At 38.1% G+C, this 21,655-nt stretch overlaps 1 protein-coding gene across 1 annotated transcript in view; it reads left to right on the top strand.

The window, feature by feature from the left end:
* The first annotated feature begins 261 nt into the window (after positions 1-261).
* The window catches only part of acvr2ab (activin A receptor type 2Ab), a 46,710-nt gene continuing 25,316 nt past the window's right edge, over positions 262-21,655 (top strand). The window contains 1 exon segment of the mRNA XM_020917066.2: positions 262-1,201. Within this exon segment, the coding sequence (XP_020772725.2) occupies positions 1,147-1,201 (55 nt within the window). The 5' untranslated portion in view covers positions 262-1,146.

Below are 21,655 nucleotides of genomic sequence, written 5' to 3'. Positions count from 1 at the left end.
AAGCAGTTTCAGTATTATCATTTATCGCAATATTTTCCTGTAGAAATACTCTTCAAGACTTGTTATTAATACAGACCTACCTGTAGGCAATATATCACTGAAGTGTCACGCCCACGCACACAACAGCAGAATATTGCAGCTCTACCAGAAACATATGATTGATAAAAAAGATAAGAAGTACACATATGACTAAACAAACCATGTCTTTTGTGCGTCTCCGGAAACTCCCGTGAATGCTGCCGGCTTGACGCCTCCCACAAACGCCATCTTGAAATCGTCCCGAGCCGAGAAGACGAGGAGAAGAAGACGGACTTGGGAAAAGCTGCTCGACCTGAACTCGATCGCTGCTCGTGCTACGTGGATTAACGCGTGACATTAGCGGTGGATGTGTCACGCCATATCGTTAGTGCTTCTGCGCCTATGCCGTTCGGACCCACGGGACGGTGTTTGCGTGACTTTGGAACAGGCTGACAGGCGCCAGAGCTGCGCGCCGTGCGTTTCCTTCTGGGACGAACGGAGCAGGTTGTGGCCGAGCAGCACCGCGTCGATCCAGCGCGCTGTACGTGGGATAAAACGCAACTTCGACCTAATGTAACGTCTCCAGTGAATGTTGATGAACACCATTTCGCTTTCTGTCGTGTTGTGAACGAGCTATGCGACGGAGCTGTTGGGAGGCGAGGTGTGATCGGACAGCGGAGTGATCTAAGCTTCCAGGCCGATGGATGTTAGCTCTGCTCGGCTGTGGCTCGGCTGTGGCACGGCGGCTCCTGTTTCCTCTGGCCTCTGAACGGTTACGCGCACGGGAGGCACACGTAAAAGCGGTGACAATGCCTCAGATCGGACTAATAGTAGACTGCTCCGGCTCGAATGCCAACAAGTCGCTGTCTTCTCCCAGCGCCAGTGCGTAAACCTGGGCATACCAACCATCCCGCTCCCCTCTGAGGCCTCGTCCTACCTCGCTCTCCAGCTCCGCAAACTATCTGGAATATTTTGGATTTATACTGTATTTTCTCTTTTTAAAATGTCACTTTTAAACAGACACTGCCCATAAGCACCAAAACGAGCATTAACTGAACTCTCAAGACGGTAGAATTGGCAAGGTGTTTATTTTTCACTTTGTTGACAGCGGATATATTCGGATGGAAAATGGGAAACGCTACCAAACTGGCCATAGCCGTGTTCCTCATCTCGTGTTCATCAGGTGGGTGTGTGTGCGTGTTTGAGAGTGTTTTGGGGTGTGTGTGGGGGGGGATGTGTGCTCAGATCGTGCTGCAGTGCAATCCGATGAGAAGGGCACAAATCCCCGACTTCCATTTTCCTGCGCGTCCGTGCCATGTTTGCGTCATGCGCGCACGGATGTAGGCTACGTACGAGTGCCCGCTGCATGTGATATGAGCTGCAGAGATAAACTAAAGCAGGGTATGGACTGGGCTAAATAAAGTCTATAGTAGCAGCATGCATGAACCTGGATTGAACCTAAACTAAAGCAAGTCTGAACCGGGTTTAAACCAGTGTTAGCCCAAACCAAGATTGAAATGAAGCAGGACTAAACCAGTTCCGAGACTAACCTGGACTAAATCTGGACTAAACCGGGTCTATGACAAGTCTGAACCAGTACTTGACCTGAACTGTCCCATGTCAGAACCAGGACTAAACCAGTTCCAAGCCTAACCTGGGTTAAATCTTTACTAAACCAGGTCTATGACAAGTCTAAATCAGTACTTGACCAGAACTATCGCATGTCAGAACCAGGACTAAATCAAGACTAAATCAAGACTAAATCAAGACTAAATCAAGACTAAATCAAGACTAAATCAAGACTAAACAGAGTCTTTAACTTTAACCATATCAAGCCTGAACCAGGACTAAACCAAGACTAAACCAGGAACAAACTGAATCAGTACAAACAGGTCTACACCAGGGATAAGCAAAAACTAAACTATGGCAAATTGTATTGCTTAAAAATAGAACTAATGTGGGACTGATAAATGTAATTTGGTCTAAATCAGGCCTGAATCTGCTTTTGTTTGGATGAAGACTAAACCATAACTAAACACAGAGTGAATTCTGACTGTGCCAGGAACAAAACATGGCTCTGAAACCGTGGTTAAATCAGGTTTCAATCTTTTGGAATCTAAAATGTTGCACCATATCAGGGCTAAACCAGGTCTAACCCAAGACAAAACCAAGACTAAAGGAGCCTGGACAAGACCTAAATCGGGACTGGCACTAAAAGGCGTGCGTATCAGATGGACCTTGGTATTTTACATTTTACACTGTAGTGAGGGGTCAGTCTGGGGGCCCCTTCACAGACTATCGGTACAAATGAGATTTTAGCCGCAATTGAGTTAGTGAGTGAGCGGAGCCTGCCTGTCCCTCCTAGTGGCAGGCTGCTCTGGGTCTTATGTAAGTCTCTGGTAAAATGCAATAGCCACAGTGATGTTATCGTCTTTGAAGGTCAAGGAAAGTTGGGTAGGCGTCACCTGGTTTCACTATTGCCACTCATAACATACTTTTCTGGAGAAATCTGCAGGGAAATGGAAAGGGAAGAGGCAAAGATCTTCATTGTAGTTGTAGATGTAGTGGTGGTAGTAGTAGTAGTAGTTGTTGTAGTGGTGGTAGTGGGCTGGCTGACTGGACGACTACTACTATAACAACAAAACAGCACGGATCACAGAGATAAATGATTACATAATTACATTACGTAATTAGGCCCAACTGTTAATTATTTCTATCAGATTTTAGGTTGAAAATTCACTTAATGCAAAAGATCTCTGTTGCAGGACAAAATGTTATCTGCAGCCTCTAAATATGGGCTACACCCCCCTGAACTTTGATTAAAACGTGTGACTTCCTCGTTTTGTCGGTTTCTATTGATTTGATTTGCTCATGGTCTTCTCTATCAGGTCCATCTGTTGAAAGAATAATGAGGAATTTCCTGAGAATGGCCCAGATTTTTTTTTCTTCGCGATTTAATCACGCAAAAAATGACGCTCTTCTTTGGAATACTAAATTTTTATGGTCAACATTACCCATGAGATCCCCAAAGATTAAAAAAAATGGATAACAGAACCAAAAATGTCAGTAAAAGCGTTGCGTTTCTTAGAATGAGTAAACTTCCAAAGTAGAGCAGTATGTATGTCAGTGAATGGTTTGTGGGCTGCATGGAAATTTGGTTTTATTTTTTTTAAAGCTTTGAACCATGTTACTGTTATTTCCCTTCAGCATTTTCTCACACTAAATTGTATTTTTGTGCATGTTTGAGCAGTGACATTTTGCCAATCAACCCCCGTTTTAACCAGCAGCATATGCCCACTGCTCTGTTCTCTGCTCTTCTTCGTTCTCCAATTTTACTTTCTCTTCTGATGATACTCGTAGGATTCAGCAGCGTCGTGCAGTCATTTTGGTACAAATGAAAAATAAATTTGCAGCTATCCATCGGAGGTGCCTGCAACTTTGTGGCTCTTTGTTGTGATGACGTTTACAGCGGCGTCAACTCCCATTAGGCACTTGGGGTGTGCAAAAATATAGAAATAGCGATTGTTTAATGTGATGATACAGTATCGATATTGTGGGGAGTAGGGATGTAACGATAATTGAAATATCATGATATCATATTGTCAAAAGTCTTGTGGACTGTCACAGTATATCGAATTACAAGTTCCTTTGCTTAAATGCATGGTTTTATAGTAACAACAGCTTATGAACATAGGGAACTACATATCCCATGAGTCAGTGCAAACAACATGAAGAAATATGGTTTTTACTTATTCTTGGGATTTTGACGGAAATAATTCAGGAAAAAAAAGCAGAAACATGTCCTATCTACAATTATTGTAGCCTCTCTAAAATATAGCAACAAATTTCATACCGTGAGATGCTATGATATCGTACCGAGAGATTTGGATATCGTTACATCTCCACTGGGGAGTATTTTTTGGTATTTTGACTAAATAGTTTTGTTACAGCGCTACAGTTTTGTTGCTTGTTTAGAGGAAGGAAAATCATTTATGCAACACATTGGAGAAATTCACTGTTTTCATGATTTAAATGGGCGTTTTTCATTTTCACTTTGCACAAGAAGTGGTTTAACAAAGACTTTTAGTTTCACAGCCATGATTTAGCTATAATTTTTATTCAACCGTATAGAATCAATTAGAAATATATCGTATCAAACTGAAACTGCACTGTATCGAGGTATGTATCGTATCAGCAACTTCTTAATGATACTCAGCCCTGTTGGGCATGGACATCTACAGACTTCTTTTATTAAGTTGCTTTAGGTGAATATTGCGATTTAAAAAGTCCAAATTATAACCTAATAATCCACGGGTGTAATAGATCGTAACTATATTGCAGACACAAGCGCAATACATCTTCATGCAAAGTTAAAAGTTCAATTTACCATAACATATTATAAAATGGTTCAAAGGTCATTGCTAAGGTCACGACCAGATCCGGTCAGCAGTCTGCTTTCACATTACATACAGTTATCGCCAATAAGCACAGTTCATTGGCCCATATGTAATTCTGCATGTTCTTTATTTGGTGTTTGGTTTAACAAAGGGTTACACTGTTGGCGTCATGACTTGCGTTGCCTCATGGGAAATGTTTGTATTAGTTTTGCTGTGAGGAAAAAAATCAGGATTGTTGACACAGTGAGCACATTTTTAAACATTTTATTTATTTTGCTGTGTTGTATAAATATTCCTTTTGACCTAATTAGAGATTTCCCTTGTTGCATCAATATGGACGGTAATTCGTTTTTGTTTTTTTTTTTCTTTTTGGCTGATAACGTGCAGCAGATGTGGAGCTGAGATCATCGTTCTTCTCGCTCTCATGCTGTTGCAAGTAGGACCCTGTTTTTTGGACTAGTTTTGGATTAGTTTTGGACTAGTTCTGAACTAGGTCTGGAGTAGGGTTGTCAAAACAATCTAAAATCAGATACTGATTCATACTGAAACCTGTATCAAAACTAGATCATTTGAGCAGGTATTGATACTAAAAGTCACATTCCAGGACAGAAATGAACCTTTCCGGGAAAAGAGTAGTAGAAGTGGTGAGTAATGAGTATTTTTAGAATAAGTGTAAGACCCCATAGACTAGTATATATGCCCATGGACCACTATGGAACCCACCTGGACGACAGAGGGATTATATCTTCGTGGTATCGAAACTGGTATTAAGAATCAAGTCTGTTCTTTAGTGTCAGATTAGAGATTGAAATTTAGTAAAATACAAAAATTTCAAAGTTAATTTCAATACTAAGGAACAGGCTAGATGTGAATTTCAGTAAAACATGGTAATGGAAATAAATGCATTTTTAGTAATAGACAAATTTTCAAGTTAATGGTACTTTCTCAATGTTACCATTAGGGATGTGCAAAAATATTGACATATCGATATATCGTATCGTTTAATGTGATGATACCGTATTGACACTGGGCTGCTGTATTGATATATCGCTAAGAATATTTTTGGTATGTTTTACTGAATAATCTTGTTACAGCTACAGTCTTGTTGTTTGTTCAGTGGAAGAAAACTCTTTTTTGCAACTCATTTGACATTTTCACTGTTTTGAGGATTAAAATCTTTGCATTTCATATGAATTTTGCACAAGAAGTGGTTTAACAAAGTTAAAAGTTTAACTTTTAGTATCACAGCCATGATTTAGTCAATATTTTTTATTGAACCAAATCGAATTAAAATATATCGTATCGAATAAGAAGTTCACTGTATCGAGATATGTATCATATCGTGGCCTATGTATCGAGGTATGTATCATATCGGCAACTTCTTAATGATACCCAGTCCAAGTTACCATGTGGTCTTTTTTGCCAGTTCTGAAAAAGTTTAAGATCATTTTAAAAGTTTTTTCAGGAGATGCCAGTTTTTTTTAGTATTGAGTATCTGATATTTTTGATAGTTTTCACAACTCTACTCTGGACCGGATCTGGACCAGGTCTTTGCCTCTGAACTGCTCCTGTGCCACTTTGACACATATTGATCCTGCTGCACACCAGTGTTATGTTACATCCGTGTGTCTCAAGATTTGGAGAAAAAAGGAGAGAATAAAAAACCTGATTAGGTTTCACAGGGCTTCGCTGAAATGGTAGAGGGCCCCGTGCTGTGTGAGGGGCCCCAGCTACCAGCCCCTGGACTCAATACACCAGCATGTCCCAAATGATTACATAGAAAATGACGGCACATTTTATGTTTTCAAGAAAGTTAGAAATGTTTTTGTAATTAAATGTGCTTAAAGGTGATTTTTATTGTCTTAAAAACAGAACTATTACATTTTAAATGGCTGGCAGTGCTCCAAAGTTATTCCAAGCATTCTAATTATTCACCCCGATGAGTTCACAAGTGCGTTTCACAACTTAAACCAGAGCGGAATTTTGCTGACACGATAAAGCTCACAAATAGGATACTAACTGTGCTCTTCCTGATTCTCTGACACATTAAAACACTTAATAATTCGATGCAGACAGAACTCAGCTGACTTACTTTGACCTCAAGAGCTGCTTGTACAATATATTTGTATTTGGGCAAGAAAAGTTTTGCTCAAATCCATGAACAAAAATCAAGAACATTCAAGAGAAGACTGAAATAGCTCTTATAATACGTGTTGATATTCTACTGGCTAAATAACTGCACCTTTTACCTCTGTTCGTCAGTCGCACTATTATTAGCGATGGGCTTTGTGTGGTTGACTCAAATCAGAAGTACTCATAGAGGAACAAAGGCAGGGCATGTTGGTGATTTGGGGGCAGATAGCGTGGAGCTCTTCAGGGGGAGTGGGGCTCCGGTGCTGGGGTCTAGACTGCCTGGCTGCTCCCTCGCTTTGATCCATGATTAAAACGTACGGGACCGGCAGTTCGTCAAGCTTCTGTTGTTTTTCTTCTCGTTCTCAGAAAAGATTCCATATTGTGAAGTAGGGCTGAACAATTTTGCGAGTAGTGTGGAGAAGGTTTTCAGACAAACATTGCGATTGCTTTTAATAAAAATACTTCATTAGGCTTATGTAGAACTTTTTCCACTTTTACTCTCTAAAGTCACCACATTCATACTAGGCAATATGGCTAAAGTGTCTTGCCCAAGCACACAACCACTGGAGTATTTCATGTAAGATAAAGTCCATATCTTTCACCAAAAAATATTAAATCTTAGCAGCAAATCAACTTTAACGCAAGCAGTTTTTAGTTTAGTTTAGTTTAGATTCCTTCCCTTCTCAGTGCATAGGCCGATGGAGTCCTTGCGCCCCCTTCTGGTGTCTGGTCTTCGAGATTTCAGACAGTATATTAGTAGTTTTAGCCTTTACTAAAGAGGAGGCACTGGGTATTGTGTGTCGTATTTCGCTGCTGTAACTCAATCTCCAAACTGTGTTGATTTTTATTTTTGCTCTGCCTTGTGACTTGAGTCCTTGGTTTACAGTAAATAGGAATCTATCGGGGTCACAAGGTCAACCGGTTTGTCTGTTTTGGTTTCTATGAAGTCATGCAAAAGGCTCTTTATATTAAATACAGCTTGACAAAAACAAGTTCAAACGTTCTGGTCACTTTAAAGCTTCAATATGTAAACTTTTTCTCTGCATTGGTGGGAGAATGTTCCACAGTCTGGCATTAAACTTTCTGTAACAATAACCAAAATATCGTGATATCATATCGTCAAAAGTCTCACAATAATACTGTGGGCTGTCACAATATATGGAATTACAAAATTTCTTGATTAAATGCATTATTTTATGGTACAAATAGCTAATAAACATTGGGAACTACATATCCCATGATTCATTTCAGCACAGACAACATGTGGTGGCCCTAAGTCCTAGAACAGCCCCCACAGTGGAGAGTTTTAAGTCTCGTCTGAAGACCCACTTTTATTCTCTGGCTTTTAACACCGCGTGAGTTGTGTTGTCCTTTTATGGGTTTTTTTATAGATTTTTAAATGTATTTTTATTGGTTTTATTTATTTATTTATTGCTATTCTATGATTTTGCTCTTATTTTATTTTACTGGTTTTATTATTTTAAGACTAGTATGATTATTTTAGTAGTTTATTTTATCATTTTATTATTGCTGTTATTATTATGTATTTGTGCAGCACTTCGGAAACTGTTTGTTTGTGAAATGTGCTCTAGAAATAAAGTGGATTGGATTAGATTTTACTTGAATTCTTGGGATGATGACAGAAATAATTCACACCAAAATCTTGTCAAGGCATTTTAAAAGCAAAAAACATGTTCCATCTACAATTATATCAGCCTCTTCAAAATATCGCAATAAATATCGTACCGTGAGATGCATATCATGGTGATATCGTACCGAGAGATTTGGATATCGTTTACATCCCGAGTATTTACATTGAAAAACATGCATTCTTACGCTGAAGTCGAGAACTTGAGTGTTGGTGCTTTCAATTCCATGCTTCTCTCTAGATCACAGGTGTCAAACATACGGCCTGGGGGCCAGATCCGGCCCTCCAAGACCTTTAATCTGGCCCTTGGCTGATTTTCTACTAAAATATTTTAATTATATTTTCTATTAAAATATTGGTAATTTTCTGCGTCGCTTAGCACAGCAGTGTCTCCAGCGTCTTTGTACGTGGCCCCTCCCACCAGTGCAGCACAAATGAAGACTTGTCTCTTTCCAAACGCTCTTAAAGGACGATCGTTTTGACTGTTGACCGTGACACCCTCATCAACAAAATGTCCAACATGAGAAAAGTGGAGCCGAGTGCAGGATTTTCCAAGAAAAATTGACTTATTCCTATTTACATACAAGTTAAAGTTAAAACATTGTGTTGAAATTGGATTTTTCTTAAAGTTTCAGGTTGTTCATAATATTATAATATTTTGTAAAAGAAAGAGTTCATCAATTAAAAAATATTTCTGTAATAGATTTGCGTTTCTTCACAAATATTTGAACTTAATGTTATTTTTGGGGTATATATGCCATTAGTTTTCTGATCCGGCCCCTTTGAAATCAAAGTAGATTGGATATGGCCCCCGGACCAAAATGAGTTTGACACCCCTGCTCTAGATGGATAAGTTTAATGCCATACTGCGGAACATAGCAATGACATCTCCATGACGACACTCAGTTGGCAGATGTTCCACCAGAATTTACATAGAGCAGCTTTAACTATTGTAACCTTTTGCTGAGAATAGGTGTGCATTTCAAGTAATTTAGTCATTAGGCATTCCAGTAAATAAAAGCATATTGTTGGAATTACATTCGAAAAAAAAAAAAGGCTCTTTAGCGTTTTTTTTTTCTTTTGAAGTCTCCAGTTAACCGATGAGTCAAGTGAGGAATGTGATGATACGAATACGTTTATCGTCATTGCTTTCTGTACTCCCTAAATGACTAGTTTCTTCAGTATGATATTTTGATACTCATATCCAGCTGTACTTGGAAATAATTGCAGCACTAAGGCCAACAATTTGTAGCCTGATTCATCATCCGGTTTCACATCTTGGAAACCATCTGACCTCACAGCATTACGATTTATTCGCTCGACTGTAGGCGGGTACTTTTTTTTATTTAACCAGTCGCTGCTATTTGGTCGTGACGTATGTAATGCACCAAATCCCGCAGGAAGAAGGGCAATAATGTCTTTCGCTTTGATAAAATTCACCAAACATTGTCTTTGATCCGACTTTAAATCCTCAATCTCGGGAATCGTTGCCAACACAGAATGTCTGTCTTCGTCTACATCCATCTTGACCGCTTTGTTTACCGTATTTTCCGCACCATAGGGCGCGATCAAAAGCCTCCAACCCCATCAAAAAACGACTGCACGCCCCGCAATCCAGAGCGCCACCACCCGCAGCGCACGCAAACACACACGGAGCAGACAGTGACCACGGAGCGAAACACACCCGCAGCCACACTCATCACTCCACGCGGACGAGGAACGGAATGGAGGAACGAACCGAAAAAGCGAGTGCAATGTGCCACTTCTAGCCACAACTGAACAACTGAGTCACTGCGAACACATCAACAATCCAGTGGTCCCAGACAGCACCCTCCCTACACACCACAACTGAACAAAGCCCAGAGTCACCGTGAACGCGCAACAAACAAAGTCCGACTGACCCATCCAACTGTTGTGTTTCCTTTAAAGTCCGGTGCGGTTTATTTGAGAAAAAAGTTTGAAAATAGACCATTCTATGAGAGTGCGCTTTATAATCCAGAGCAGCTAATAGTGCGGAAAATATGGTACTGTTGCAGTGTACTACAAAAGGGACCCAGACAGACGCTTGAGTTTGACGTCATGGCTTCACAGCTCTTCCCTGATTGGCTGGTGCGCGGTCTACAACTTCTGGAGTTCTTGCAAACCGTCTAGTCCGATTTCTGACCTAGTCGCTGGAGAGAAATGAAAGTGAGCAATTTGTTCTTAATCGCACAGTGTTGTAGGGTCAACATTTTTGGAAACTTATCTGCAAAATTCTCAACCCATATAGTAAAATTATATTGGAAAGTAGTTAAAAAGCAGTGTGGATTAGGTATTGTATTGAAATCATATTAAAATCTGGACATCATAGCTGTTTTATTAGTGTTTTTGTAATTACATCCACTAGAAACCACTTGAAAAAAAAAACTGGCTCAAAGTTCAACGCCTTCTCGCTCATCAGTATAAATAAACAAAAGTGAAATTATCTTTTCACAATAGCTTCAAAAAGTATTGCCATTACTCATCCCAAAGCTGTGATTGTTGTCAGATGAAAAGACTTCAAGCCATAAGATTAATAGGACAAGTTTATGAAGCCAATCTCGAACAAATAATGCTGATTCGGTCCAACATTTGTGGTTCATAAGTTTGGCTATTTCTTTCAAGAACAGTTAATCTTCCTTGGCGTTATGTAGCTCCCCTGCCCTCCATCTGAAATGATGACATCATTCTAGAAACCCAAGCTTTAAAAACACCTCAAGAATAGCCTATAGGAATTTGTGACGTAACTCGGTCCAGTTTTGAGAGAGAAATTTTGAACTAACCCTACTGTGAGGAACGTATGGAATGTGACACGTGGCTCTTTGGGCTCTTTTTACAAATATTTTTCGCTGCAACATGATCTGACAGTAGCGAAGTGTGCAGACGTGTTATGAAAAAGTAAACTTGCATGAAACGGTTACGTGCTTGTATAGGATTTTCGCACTCCGGCCCACAGTACCGGCTCTTGTACTGGGCATTCCATTGAGGATTATGGGGATTGGGTCAGTTTGCTGAGTGGGGACAATCTGACCCTCTCTCTCACCCAAGTGGTGCCTCCTCATATTGTGGAATACAGTGAAAGTAATAGTAATTAAGCAAAAACAAACCACACATTTGACTGAAAGCAGCACTATGTAACTTTTCTGTTTTTATGGAGATGTTATTGCATGAAATGTTGTACAGAACACATATCAGTCTTTCATTTCTTCAATTACAGATGTTTTTATTACTCAAAATATCACCACAAAACATTATTTTTGCGTGCAGCCTTGCCTCTCTGCAGATCTAACATAATTTGGTGGTTGAAGTTTAATGTCATACTTCAGCTGATACGCATTTTTTTCATGGCTGATGCCGATACCGATGGTTTAGAATCCAGAGGAATGATGGGCGATGACTTCTGCTGATATTCTTGGTCTGATATGTAGAGCTATTTTTTTTCCCAAATAATCAAATTAAAATTTAGTACACTGCAAAAAAATTTAATAAAATTAAGAATTAATGAAGAATTGAATTAAGAAACTTTTATCATGGTTTGAGTAAATTTACTGTCACTCACCACTTTACAAGTAAAATTATCTGCCAATGGAACAAGATTATTTGTACTTAAAATATGAAAATACACACTTATTCCATTGGTATATCATTTTACTTGTCAAGTTGAATCTACTCAAGTAAAGTAAAATGTTCTTAATTTAAGTTATTTTAATTTAACTAGGTATTGTTTTTTTCCAGTGTACAAACTCGGTCTAGGGTCTAGTCTAGGGGTGTGCAAAAATATCGAAATATTGATATAATCGTACTGTTTAATGTGATGATACAGTATCGATATCATGGGCTGCTGTATCAATATATTACAAAGAGTATTTTTAGTGTAATTTACTAAATTATTTTGTTACAGCGCTACAGTTTTGTTGCTTGTTTAGAGGAAGAAAACTCATTTATGCAACACATTTGACATATTAACTTTTTTGATGATTAAAATGTTTGTGTTTCATATGAACTTTGCGCTAGAAGTAGTTTAACAAAGACTTCTAGTATCAGCCATGATTTAGCCTTTATTTTTTATTGAACCGCATGGAATCGATTTGAAATATATCATATCGAACTGAAAGTGCACTGTATCGAGATATGTATCGTATCGTTTCCTATGTATTAAGGTATGTATTGTATCGGCAACTTCTTAATGATACTCAGCCCTAGTAGAGTCTAGTGTAGTCACATTTTTACAGAACCTTGTTTGGACTTTATGCTTTATGCATATACTGCGGCTGGTTGGGCCAAACAAAATATCAGCCTCTGCTGGACTTTTATGGCCGATAGCCAATATTCTAAAAAGGGCAAATATTGGCCAACCATCATATCTGTTTATCTCTACTCTGTGCTGTGGAACGATCCGGGCAAAGTAATGACACCTCAGACATGGAGGTGCCGGATGTTCAATCAGACAAATTACTGAGTGAAGTTTTAAATTAAATAGTTTAAAATCTTTTCACGTTTTTCTGAAATTTGAATTGAAATCTGAAATTTGAATTGCCGTTCTCAGTTTTAGTTGCTACAGACCACAAGGGTAGTTCATACTTTAGACTTCTACAAACATGTTCTGAAAAGTATTGGATTCCTGTGTTAGTTTTGAAACTCCTGCTTTAAAGTGTCCATTACAAACCACAGTGCTGTTTTCAAAAAGACATTACCTCTCTTATCACAATTGCATATTTGTTGTGAGTGAGTGAGTGCGTGAGGAGGCCCCACGGGTGAACCGGAGGGACAGGCTCGGTGCTGCACTCCAATTGGTCGATCTAAACTGTTGAAACACTCTGATATGACAGAACAGGTTTAGGCAGAACTACACAGGAAGTGCACTAATAAATTACTGGCAATTTTCACTTTATCTGCCAAGTTTAATCTGCTCCATTATACTGGTGCTGGTCTTGTGTGAGATCGCAAAGGACTGGTGGGTAACAGGAATGTGTTAAGAACATTTTTTTACTGTTACTACAACTGCTGCTGTTACTACTACTACTACTACTATTCTCATAAAATTAATCAAAACAACTGAACTTACTAAACTTTTGCAGCCAAGGTTTAGTAAGTTCAGTTGTTGACCTTCTTCAGTTAACTACTACAACTACTACTACTGTTACAATCTATACTACTATTACTACAAATACTGTCAATACTGCTGTTACTGTTGGGCTACTACTAATACTACTGGGTTTAGTTTTGAGTTCTTGAACACCACATTAAATAGCAAACGGCTGCCCAGGCATAACTTCCACTTTCACAAACCGTTTTTATTCATAAGTACAAAAACACTGGAGGGCAAACTGCTGAAGTGTCTTGCCCAAGAGTACAGAGGAGGTAAGCACAGTAGTACAGTATTGAGGATGTGTGAACCCACAGAAGAAGCAGATGGTTTTCATAATAGGCTTTCTCTTCAGAGCAAGTGTCATCTAGGCTTTCTAATCGACTTGTTCTGGTATTTGTGGTCACGCCTAAGTGGGAAGTGAAAATTTCTGCTTCATTGTTACAACTGATCTGACCTTCCTCGTAATTATATTGTGAAATACACGATGAGTTCTAGATACCAAATGATTATTATTATTATTAGAAACACAAAGCACGACATCCCTAATGATTTGATAAAAAAAATGTGATATACATGTGATATATTACTCGTGATACTCTGTGATAGATTGGAGTTTTTAAGAACCAACAGTATTGCTTTGTTAAACCACAACAAATTCAGATGAAATGCCTTAATTTAAATCATTAAAACCGTGAATATGTCAAGTGTATAATAATAGTAATTAAGCAAAAACATACCGCAAATTTGACTGAAAGTAGCACTATGTAACTTTTCTGTTTTCATGGAGATGTTATTGCATGAAATGTTGTACAGAATGCTACTAAATGTATCATTCTTACATTTATTCAATTACAGATATTTTTATTACTCACTAAATACCTTTACAAAACATTATTTTTGTGTGCGGCCTTGCCTCTCCACAGATCTGACATAATTTGTTGGTTTAAGTTTAATGTCATATTCGACTGACAATTTTTTTTTATGGCTGATGCTGATACCGATAGTTTAGAATCCAGGGGAACTGATGGGCGATGACCTCCGCCGATATTCTTGGTCCGATATGTGGAGAGATTTTTTTCCCCCCAAATGAACAAATTAAAATAAGAAACAAAATCAAATTTTGCTTGAATTAAGACACAATTATTCCATTGGTAGTTATTTTTACTTGTCTATTTGTTGCACTCTGTGTTGCATTTTTGTATGAAAAGCACCCTATAAATAAAGTCTGTTGTTGTTGCTGTCAAGTTGAATCTACTCAAACAAAGCAAAATGTTCTTAATTTAAGTTATTTTAATTTACAGATTTTTTTTTTTTTTTTTTCCAGTGTACAAACTAATCTGTAACCTTCTTTTACTACAAACTGTGTAGAGTCTAGGGACAAATATGTCAAGTGTATTGTCGAGTGAATATGTCAAGTGTATTGCATAAAAAAGTTTCTTTTCACTAAATAAGAAACAAAATTGTTGTGCGATTAAAAAAATTGCAAAAGATACAAAAAAAAAAAAACTCTTTTTGATATATATCGATACAGCAGCCCATCATAACAATACTGTATCACCAAATTTAGTATCTCGATATATTTATATTCCGATATTTTTGCACACTCCTACTGTAAAAACTATTCCTGGTTCCGGAAGTAAATTTTTCATAAATTTTTCCGGTAGACTTTTTGAAAGCTCTGAACTAATCATCTACATTGTAAATAATGACCACAAGATCTATACTTATTATGTCAGATCTGTTTTTGATTTTCTGATCTGAGTTAGTAATAGTTTTTCATGTTTCAAATGATTTTCAATTAAATCTCAAATCACAATTAAACAATAATTTTCAAGAACGTCTATAACTCCGCATTGTAGCTTGTACCTCGACTTTTGCGACCTGTCCTGTCTCGGATTGGAGTGGTCCTTGTGTCTGTTGAGTGCATCCTTTGTCCCTTATGATGAAAGGGGAGCCTGCAGACAAATTGCTACATAAATAAGTAAAATAATGTCGTATAAATGTACTTGTACTTGTCCATAACCCAGAGACAGTAGTTCTTTGTTTCTGTTTCTTCAGGTTGGGACCACATTTTGACATTTTTGCCATGGTCAGAGTCAAAAGTTTGTTTCTATAGTTGCTAATGAATTTTGCCTTCAATAATTTGATTAGTTGGGTGTTTTATGTTGTATTTTCCCATTTTCCGAAAAAAAAAAAAAAAAAAAGCAATTTCAGATGTCCACTAGAATGTAACAGTGGTAGACAATAAAAGCCACTTATGTTATACAAGTTCAATTTAAAGCCATATTGTGTAATTTTCTAGATAATTTTGTTCACTTGTGTAACTTAAAGGGCACGTACACTATTTTTTGATCTATATTGTAATGTTGCTTCCTCATCACAAACAGACCCGGAGTTGTGTTTTGTTTCATTCAACGCGTGTTTAATACTCAAATTTTGCATAATTAGGCCAAGTTCTTCTCACCTTGTGATGTCATCTGGTAATACAGGAAGTGCTCTGTTGTGTTTTCAAACTCCATACACCTTCACTGGACCCAATTTGATCACTTCAACTATGGAATTGCCAAACTCTACTGAACAAAATGTAGCTGGTAACTTAAACTACCACTTCATGACATCATAAGGTAGAACAGAACGTTTTGGTCTTTGGATATGTATACAGATTAATAGTAAAGGGTTACTCAAACATATGTGAATAAAGTAAAACTAGGGTGGCCAGATTTTCAAAATAAAAAACTTGGACATCCCTGGTTTGTGATGTTTGGTAATAATAAAATTGTGAAACGAGTGCGTAATTAAGGAAAATTGTTCTGTACTCGGCACGAATATGAGTCAGTACAGTCACATTTTCTTCGTGTTTTGGTCTTTTTGAAGCAGTTTTTCTGTATTTTACATAAACAAATGACAATGTATGTGTCTCTTTACTGTTGGCAGGGATCAAATTTGTCAAAAATAGGGAACACTTAGGACATTTCTTGTATAAAACTTGGACAAATCAGTGGTTTTGGATAAATCTGCTGGGACTGGGGACACTGGACTCAAAACTGGGACTGTCCCGGGAAAAACAGGGACGTCTGGTCACTCTAAGCAAAACACAACTCCAGGTGTGTTTTCAGTGAAGTAAAAGCATAAAAACATGACTTAGAGCAGGGGAGTCAAACTCAAATTCACAGAGGACCAAAATTAAAAACTGGGACTAAGTCGTGATCCAAACTAAATATTTATTGAAAAATTTCAACAACATCTGCATGTTTTCATGTGATGTTAATCCTTTTCTTATTAAAATAAATGTGTAATAATAGTTTTGCTTAAACACTGAATCCAGAACAAACATAATATAAACTAATAACAACATTTTAAATAAATAATGTCTCGATAGTCTATCTGTAGCCGGTGGGCAGCTCTAAAACATATTTGAGATGATCTCGCGGGCCAAATATAATTATATCGCGGCCCAAATTTGACCCCCGAGCCTGAGTTTGACATATCTGACTTTGAGAGTAAATTTTGCGTAATATAGAACTTTTAGTAAATGTAAAGTAAATGTGCCGCTGTATTTTATTGACTTAAATGACACTAACACATTGCAGGTTCTGAAGTTGCTGCTAACAGTCTGACAGTGGAAGGGCATCTGGCTTAAAACTACTGCAATAACAAGAAATATAATACGAGCATGGGAAAAGGGCAGGGCTGGTCCCCGGTTGTGTGTTTGTCCAGGGTAAAGTGGTTGACAGTTAAAGCTGCTAAATGCGCCGGAACAGGCCATGCTAACAGGCTACGCTAACAGTAATACGTCTTCTTTTATGCACACATCAGCGCGGCCGTTTGAACGCGCTGGTCTTTATGAACTGGACAAATATTCATATCCTGCGTAAACATTCTTCTACCGAGACGTCATTTAGTCCTGTGTAAAGTTCACCAACTGTCAGCGCCCTTTTTACAATTTTGTATTATTATTATGATTCAGAGTTCTATATTCTTCAGATTTTTATTTATTTTTTTTTACTTTTATTTGTACAAGTTGAGTTGTGTATGTATTCTGTTCATGCATGTTTGAGTAATCCTGTATACTTAGGCTGGGTCATGCTCCAGAGTTGAAAAAGCACCTTGTGACATCATAAGGTGGTCCTTAGGGTGACCAGATTTTCAAAATAAAAAACTGTGACATCCTTAGTTTATGTTGGTTGGTAATAATAAAATTGTGATCCTAGTGTGTAATTAAGGAAAATTATTATGCGCTCAACACTAATTTGAGTCAGTATATTTATTTTCTTTGTGTTTTGGTAATTTTTAATCAAATCAAATCAAACTTTATTTATAAAGCGCTTTTCATACAAAAACGTAACACAAAGTGCTTTACAGTGATTAAAAACAATCCCGCATTTCCATCCACCCACCCACTTATCCAACCCCACACCTGCCCAACTCCACACAACCAAACAACCCAGACACGCACACCCACTCGCACACACACACACACACACACACACACACACACACACACACACACACACACACACACACACACACACACACACACGCACACACGCCCTAAGATAGTAAAATACATAAAATCCCCTATAGTAAAATGTGAGGCTGAATACAGGCGAACCAGTTGAGAAAGCAGCTTTTCTGTATTTTACCTAAACAAATGACAATGTATGCCTCTCTTTACTGTTGGCAGGGATCAGATTGGTCAAAAATAGGGACACCAGGGACATTTCACTGATGCTGAATAAATCTGCTGGGATAGGGGACACAGGGCTCAAAACTTTGACTGTCTGATCACCCTAGTGTAAGTAGGGTTAGCCAGTATCCAAATTTTGATACTGTTAAACCTCAGGATTTTACCTGAGTTTACAGTATTGCCATATTACCAAAATGTTTTAGTACAACTTTGGTAAGCTACGAAGCCACACCGCTGTACGGTCTGTGTGTATGATCTGCAGATTTATAATCTCTGAAAAGTTTCACAAGAATCTCCAACGCGATACACGCACAGAACAGACTCACCATCAGCAGAACATCCTCTGTCACAGAAAGAACACATATATTTCACTGAGTTGTGTCCTTTAGTTAACAGTTTACAGACACTGAACTGCATCAGCGCACAAGGAAACAGCTGTTTTTATCAGCCTTTATAGTTTATGCAAATGAGCCATGTGGTTTTAAGTTTTGTTTCTGTAAAACATAAGCAAATGTTTTTGGGATCAACTCACTTGCAGCCGGACTTGCCATCTTGTCTTGGTCTCCCTTATGATTGTCACGTGTCAACAAAACGAAACTAATCCAACATTATCTCCACACGCAGTTAATAGAAACATTATAGACACTATTAGTTTTAAATTGTGTTAACATTAAATTGAAAATACAACCACACTTTCATTTGTGCTGAGCAAACAAATTTAGGTATCAATAAATTATAATATTATATTAGGTCCTATGTCCAGATTTTTTAAAATTATGGTAATGAAACTGATACTGTTGCTACTTTTTGATACCGCAGGATACCGTAATACTGTATTACCGTCCAACCCTACCAGGAAGTGAGGATCCATTAGAAGAAGTCATATTTGATTCAACTGTGATTACGGTTGTCAAAACTATCTCAAAACAGATCAGACAAATTCCAAAACTAGTATCGAAACTAGATACTCATCTGAACAAGTATCGATACAAAAAAGTGACATCCACAGAACAGAAATGAAGCTTTCCTGAATAGCTTTAGAACGATCTTGAGCTGCATCAGAGCAAGTATAAGAGCAGGTAAACTACTGTAGTATACACCCATGGACCACTATACCTGGAAAACTCAGATGACACAAATATAAGTACTATGATTTAATGTTCAAAATTTCATTCTATTGTCTAAAGAAATGTTTTATTTATTGTCGTTGTGGTATCAGAATCTGTTTAAGTATCGAGTCCTGGCCTGAAATTCTCCAAATGATTCTAGAAATGAACTATTTGGAGGACACAACATTATAACACAAATCAGAAACTAAATATGAACGGCTAAACTAATACAAGAATCGCATTTCAGAACGTGTTTGTACAGATCTAAACTACAGTGTGCAGCTCTACTGTAAACTGGAGTAATGTTTCTATCTAAACTATTGAAAGTACATAGTGTTGTGATTTGGGTAGACTTTGACATACCTCCATTAGAAACATGTCAGTACCTGCTTCGTACAGCGACTGCCTCTTTAAGATCTGATTGTGTGAATATAGACACGTTTCCCTTTGATGCGAGCAGCTTCTCTAACCGCAGTCATATTTGGCGCCAGGTTCTCAGGCTCCTCAGCTCCTGTCTGTATTTTACCCCCAAAGCTCGTCTAAGAATCAGAGTTTTACTGGGTTACACTAGTCTAAACGCTGCCATTTAAGGGTTATAACATTTTAATTGAGATAATTTCTAATCGTCGATCGGCTTGGGCCTTTTTAATGAACAGGTCTGCAGCCAATCCTCTTGACAAAAGCGTGTGGTTTGGAGCAAAGTTCAGACCTGGGGCAAGCAGATTAGACTTAATAGGAGTAATTAAAAGCTTGCATTGTTTATGTTATAGGAACTTAATATTATCATTTCATTTTAGAAGCCATAATGTAAAATCAAATTGAATTTAAAAAATCACAATCGATTTAATAAAAAAATTATAATTTGAGTTCCCTTTTGCGTTAAGATTATTAGTAACAGAGGTTTGAATGGTGGAAACTGGACAATCCTAAAGTTGGCCAAATTCAGTATATCCGGTCTCAGTGGGCTTATTCTGTATAAAACCTTCTAAACCTGTAGTTATGTTGCTCAGGTCGCCCTTGAAAAAAAGATTTGAAACTCAAGTTTTTTCACTTGGTTAAATAGAGGTATATAAAAATAAAATAAAATTTAAAAAGACCTCTACAAACATATATGAAATGTTTGGGATTCTTGTATTAGTATAGCAGTTCATTATTCAGGCTGACACCACCTAGTGCCTCCGCTCAATTTCATTTCTCTCCAGCGACTAGGTCACGAATCAAAATACAATAAACGGTTCGCAAAAAACCCAGAAGTGCAAGTTTGGGCACCTGCCAATAAGTGAAGAGTGATATATTCAGTGTTGTCGACGATTCCTGAGATTGAGGATTTAAAGCCGGAACAAAGAGAATGTTTGGTGAATTTTATCAAGGGGAAAGACGTTATTGTCCTTCTTCCTACAGGATTTGGGAAAAGCTTAATATACCTGTTAGCCCCGTTTGCAGTGCATTACATACGTGACAACCAAATAGCAAGGATTGGTTAAATGATAAACAGTACCTGCCTACCGTCGAGCGAACAAATTCTAACACTGCGAGGTCAGATGGTTTCTACGAAGTGAAACCAGCTGATAAATCAGGTTAGCAGTTCATATTTCCATTGTCAGAAAAATTGCAATTGTCCAGTAAATTTCTGTTTGAATTCTTAAACCTGAGATATTTGTGGTTGGAAAAGCTATCGACCAAAATCCCTCCATGGTCCACAGGGGAACAGTTGGCCCCTCTCTGCCCAGCCTTGGGCCCCTACACTTGGGGAAGGCCCCCCACCTGTCGCCCCGTAATGAGTGGGGTAGAACAGCTGTTCTGTCAACTCTGTCCTCGCATGCATTTAACTCAAGTGTACACAGTCTAATTACATCAACAGATTTGGAGAAAGGTCCGCAGTGGGAGGTGAGGTGGCACAGTGGTTTGTGTTCTAGTCTCATAACAAGAAGGTTTCTTGTTTGATTGGTTTTGTGCTGAATTTTCTCTTCTCATGTCTACAAAAAGTTTTTCCCAGTGTCCTATTTCAACTATTGCAATCTGATTAATCTTAGGATCTGGTAACCCAAGGTCAGGAGCTCATTCTGTAATTCAGTTGGATACAACTTCCTCCAGTCAGTGTTTGGGTGTATCGGAGTATAAATAGGGATGGTCGATATGCCGGTTCCAGTATCATTATCGGTGATATCGGAGGGCTTTCTCAAGTATTGATCTGATGTCTTGATAAACTATTTTTTATTCTGTTATTAGGTTCTTTTTTAAGACCAAGAGTTTGTTTTCATACCTGACAGTTTCATCTGCTCATTAGCTCACTCACGGCCTACCTCAGAGTGGTCAGGTGATGTTGCTGTGACGTGTCCGTTCAGCTGATTTAAACAGGTTTTGGCAGGTTAAATCAGCTGGACACATCACGGCAACATCACGTGACCACTCTGAGGAAGAGCGCTAGTGAGAAGTCGAAACTGTCAGGTATGAAAACAAACTCTTGGTTTGAAACAAGAACCTTAATAACATAAATTATCAGGAGATCAAATGAATCTCATTGAACTATTACACGCAAGTTTTTTTATTCTTTTC

Source organism: Boleophthalmus pectinirostris, unplaced genomic scaffold, assembly GCF_026225935.1.
Source record: "Boleophthalmus pectinirostris isolate CB_2022bp ecotype Guang Dong unplaced genomic scaffold, ASM2622593v1 HiC_scaffold_11, whole genome shotgun sequence".
NCBI classification, from domain to species: domain Eukaryota; kingdom Metazoa; phylum Chordata; class Actinopteri; order Gobiiformes; family Gobiidae; genus Boleophthalmus; species Boleophthalmus pectinirostris.
Note: the sequence above shows the minus strand (reverse complement) of the source record. Positions and strands in the feature narration are given on the sequence as shown.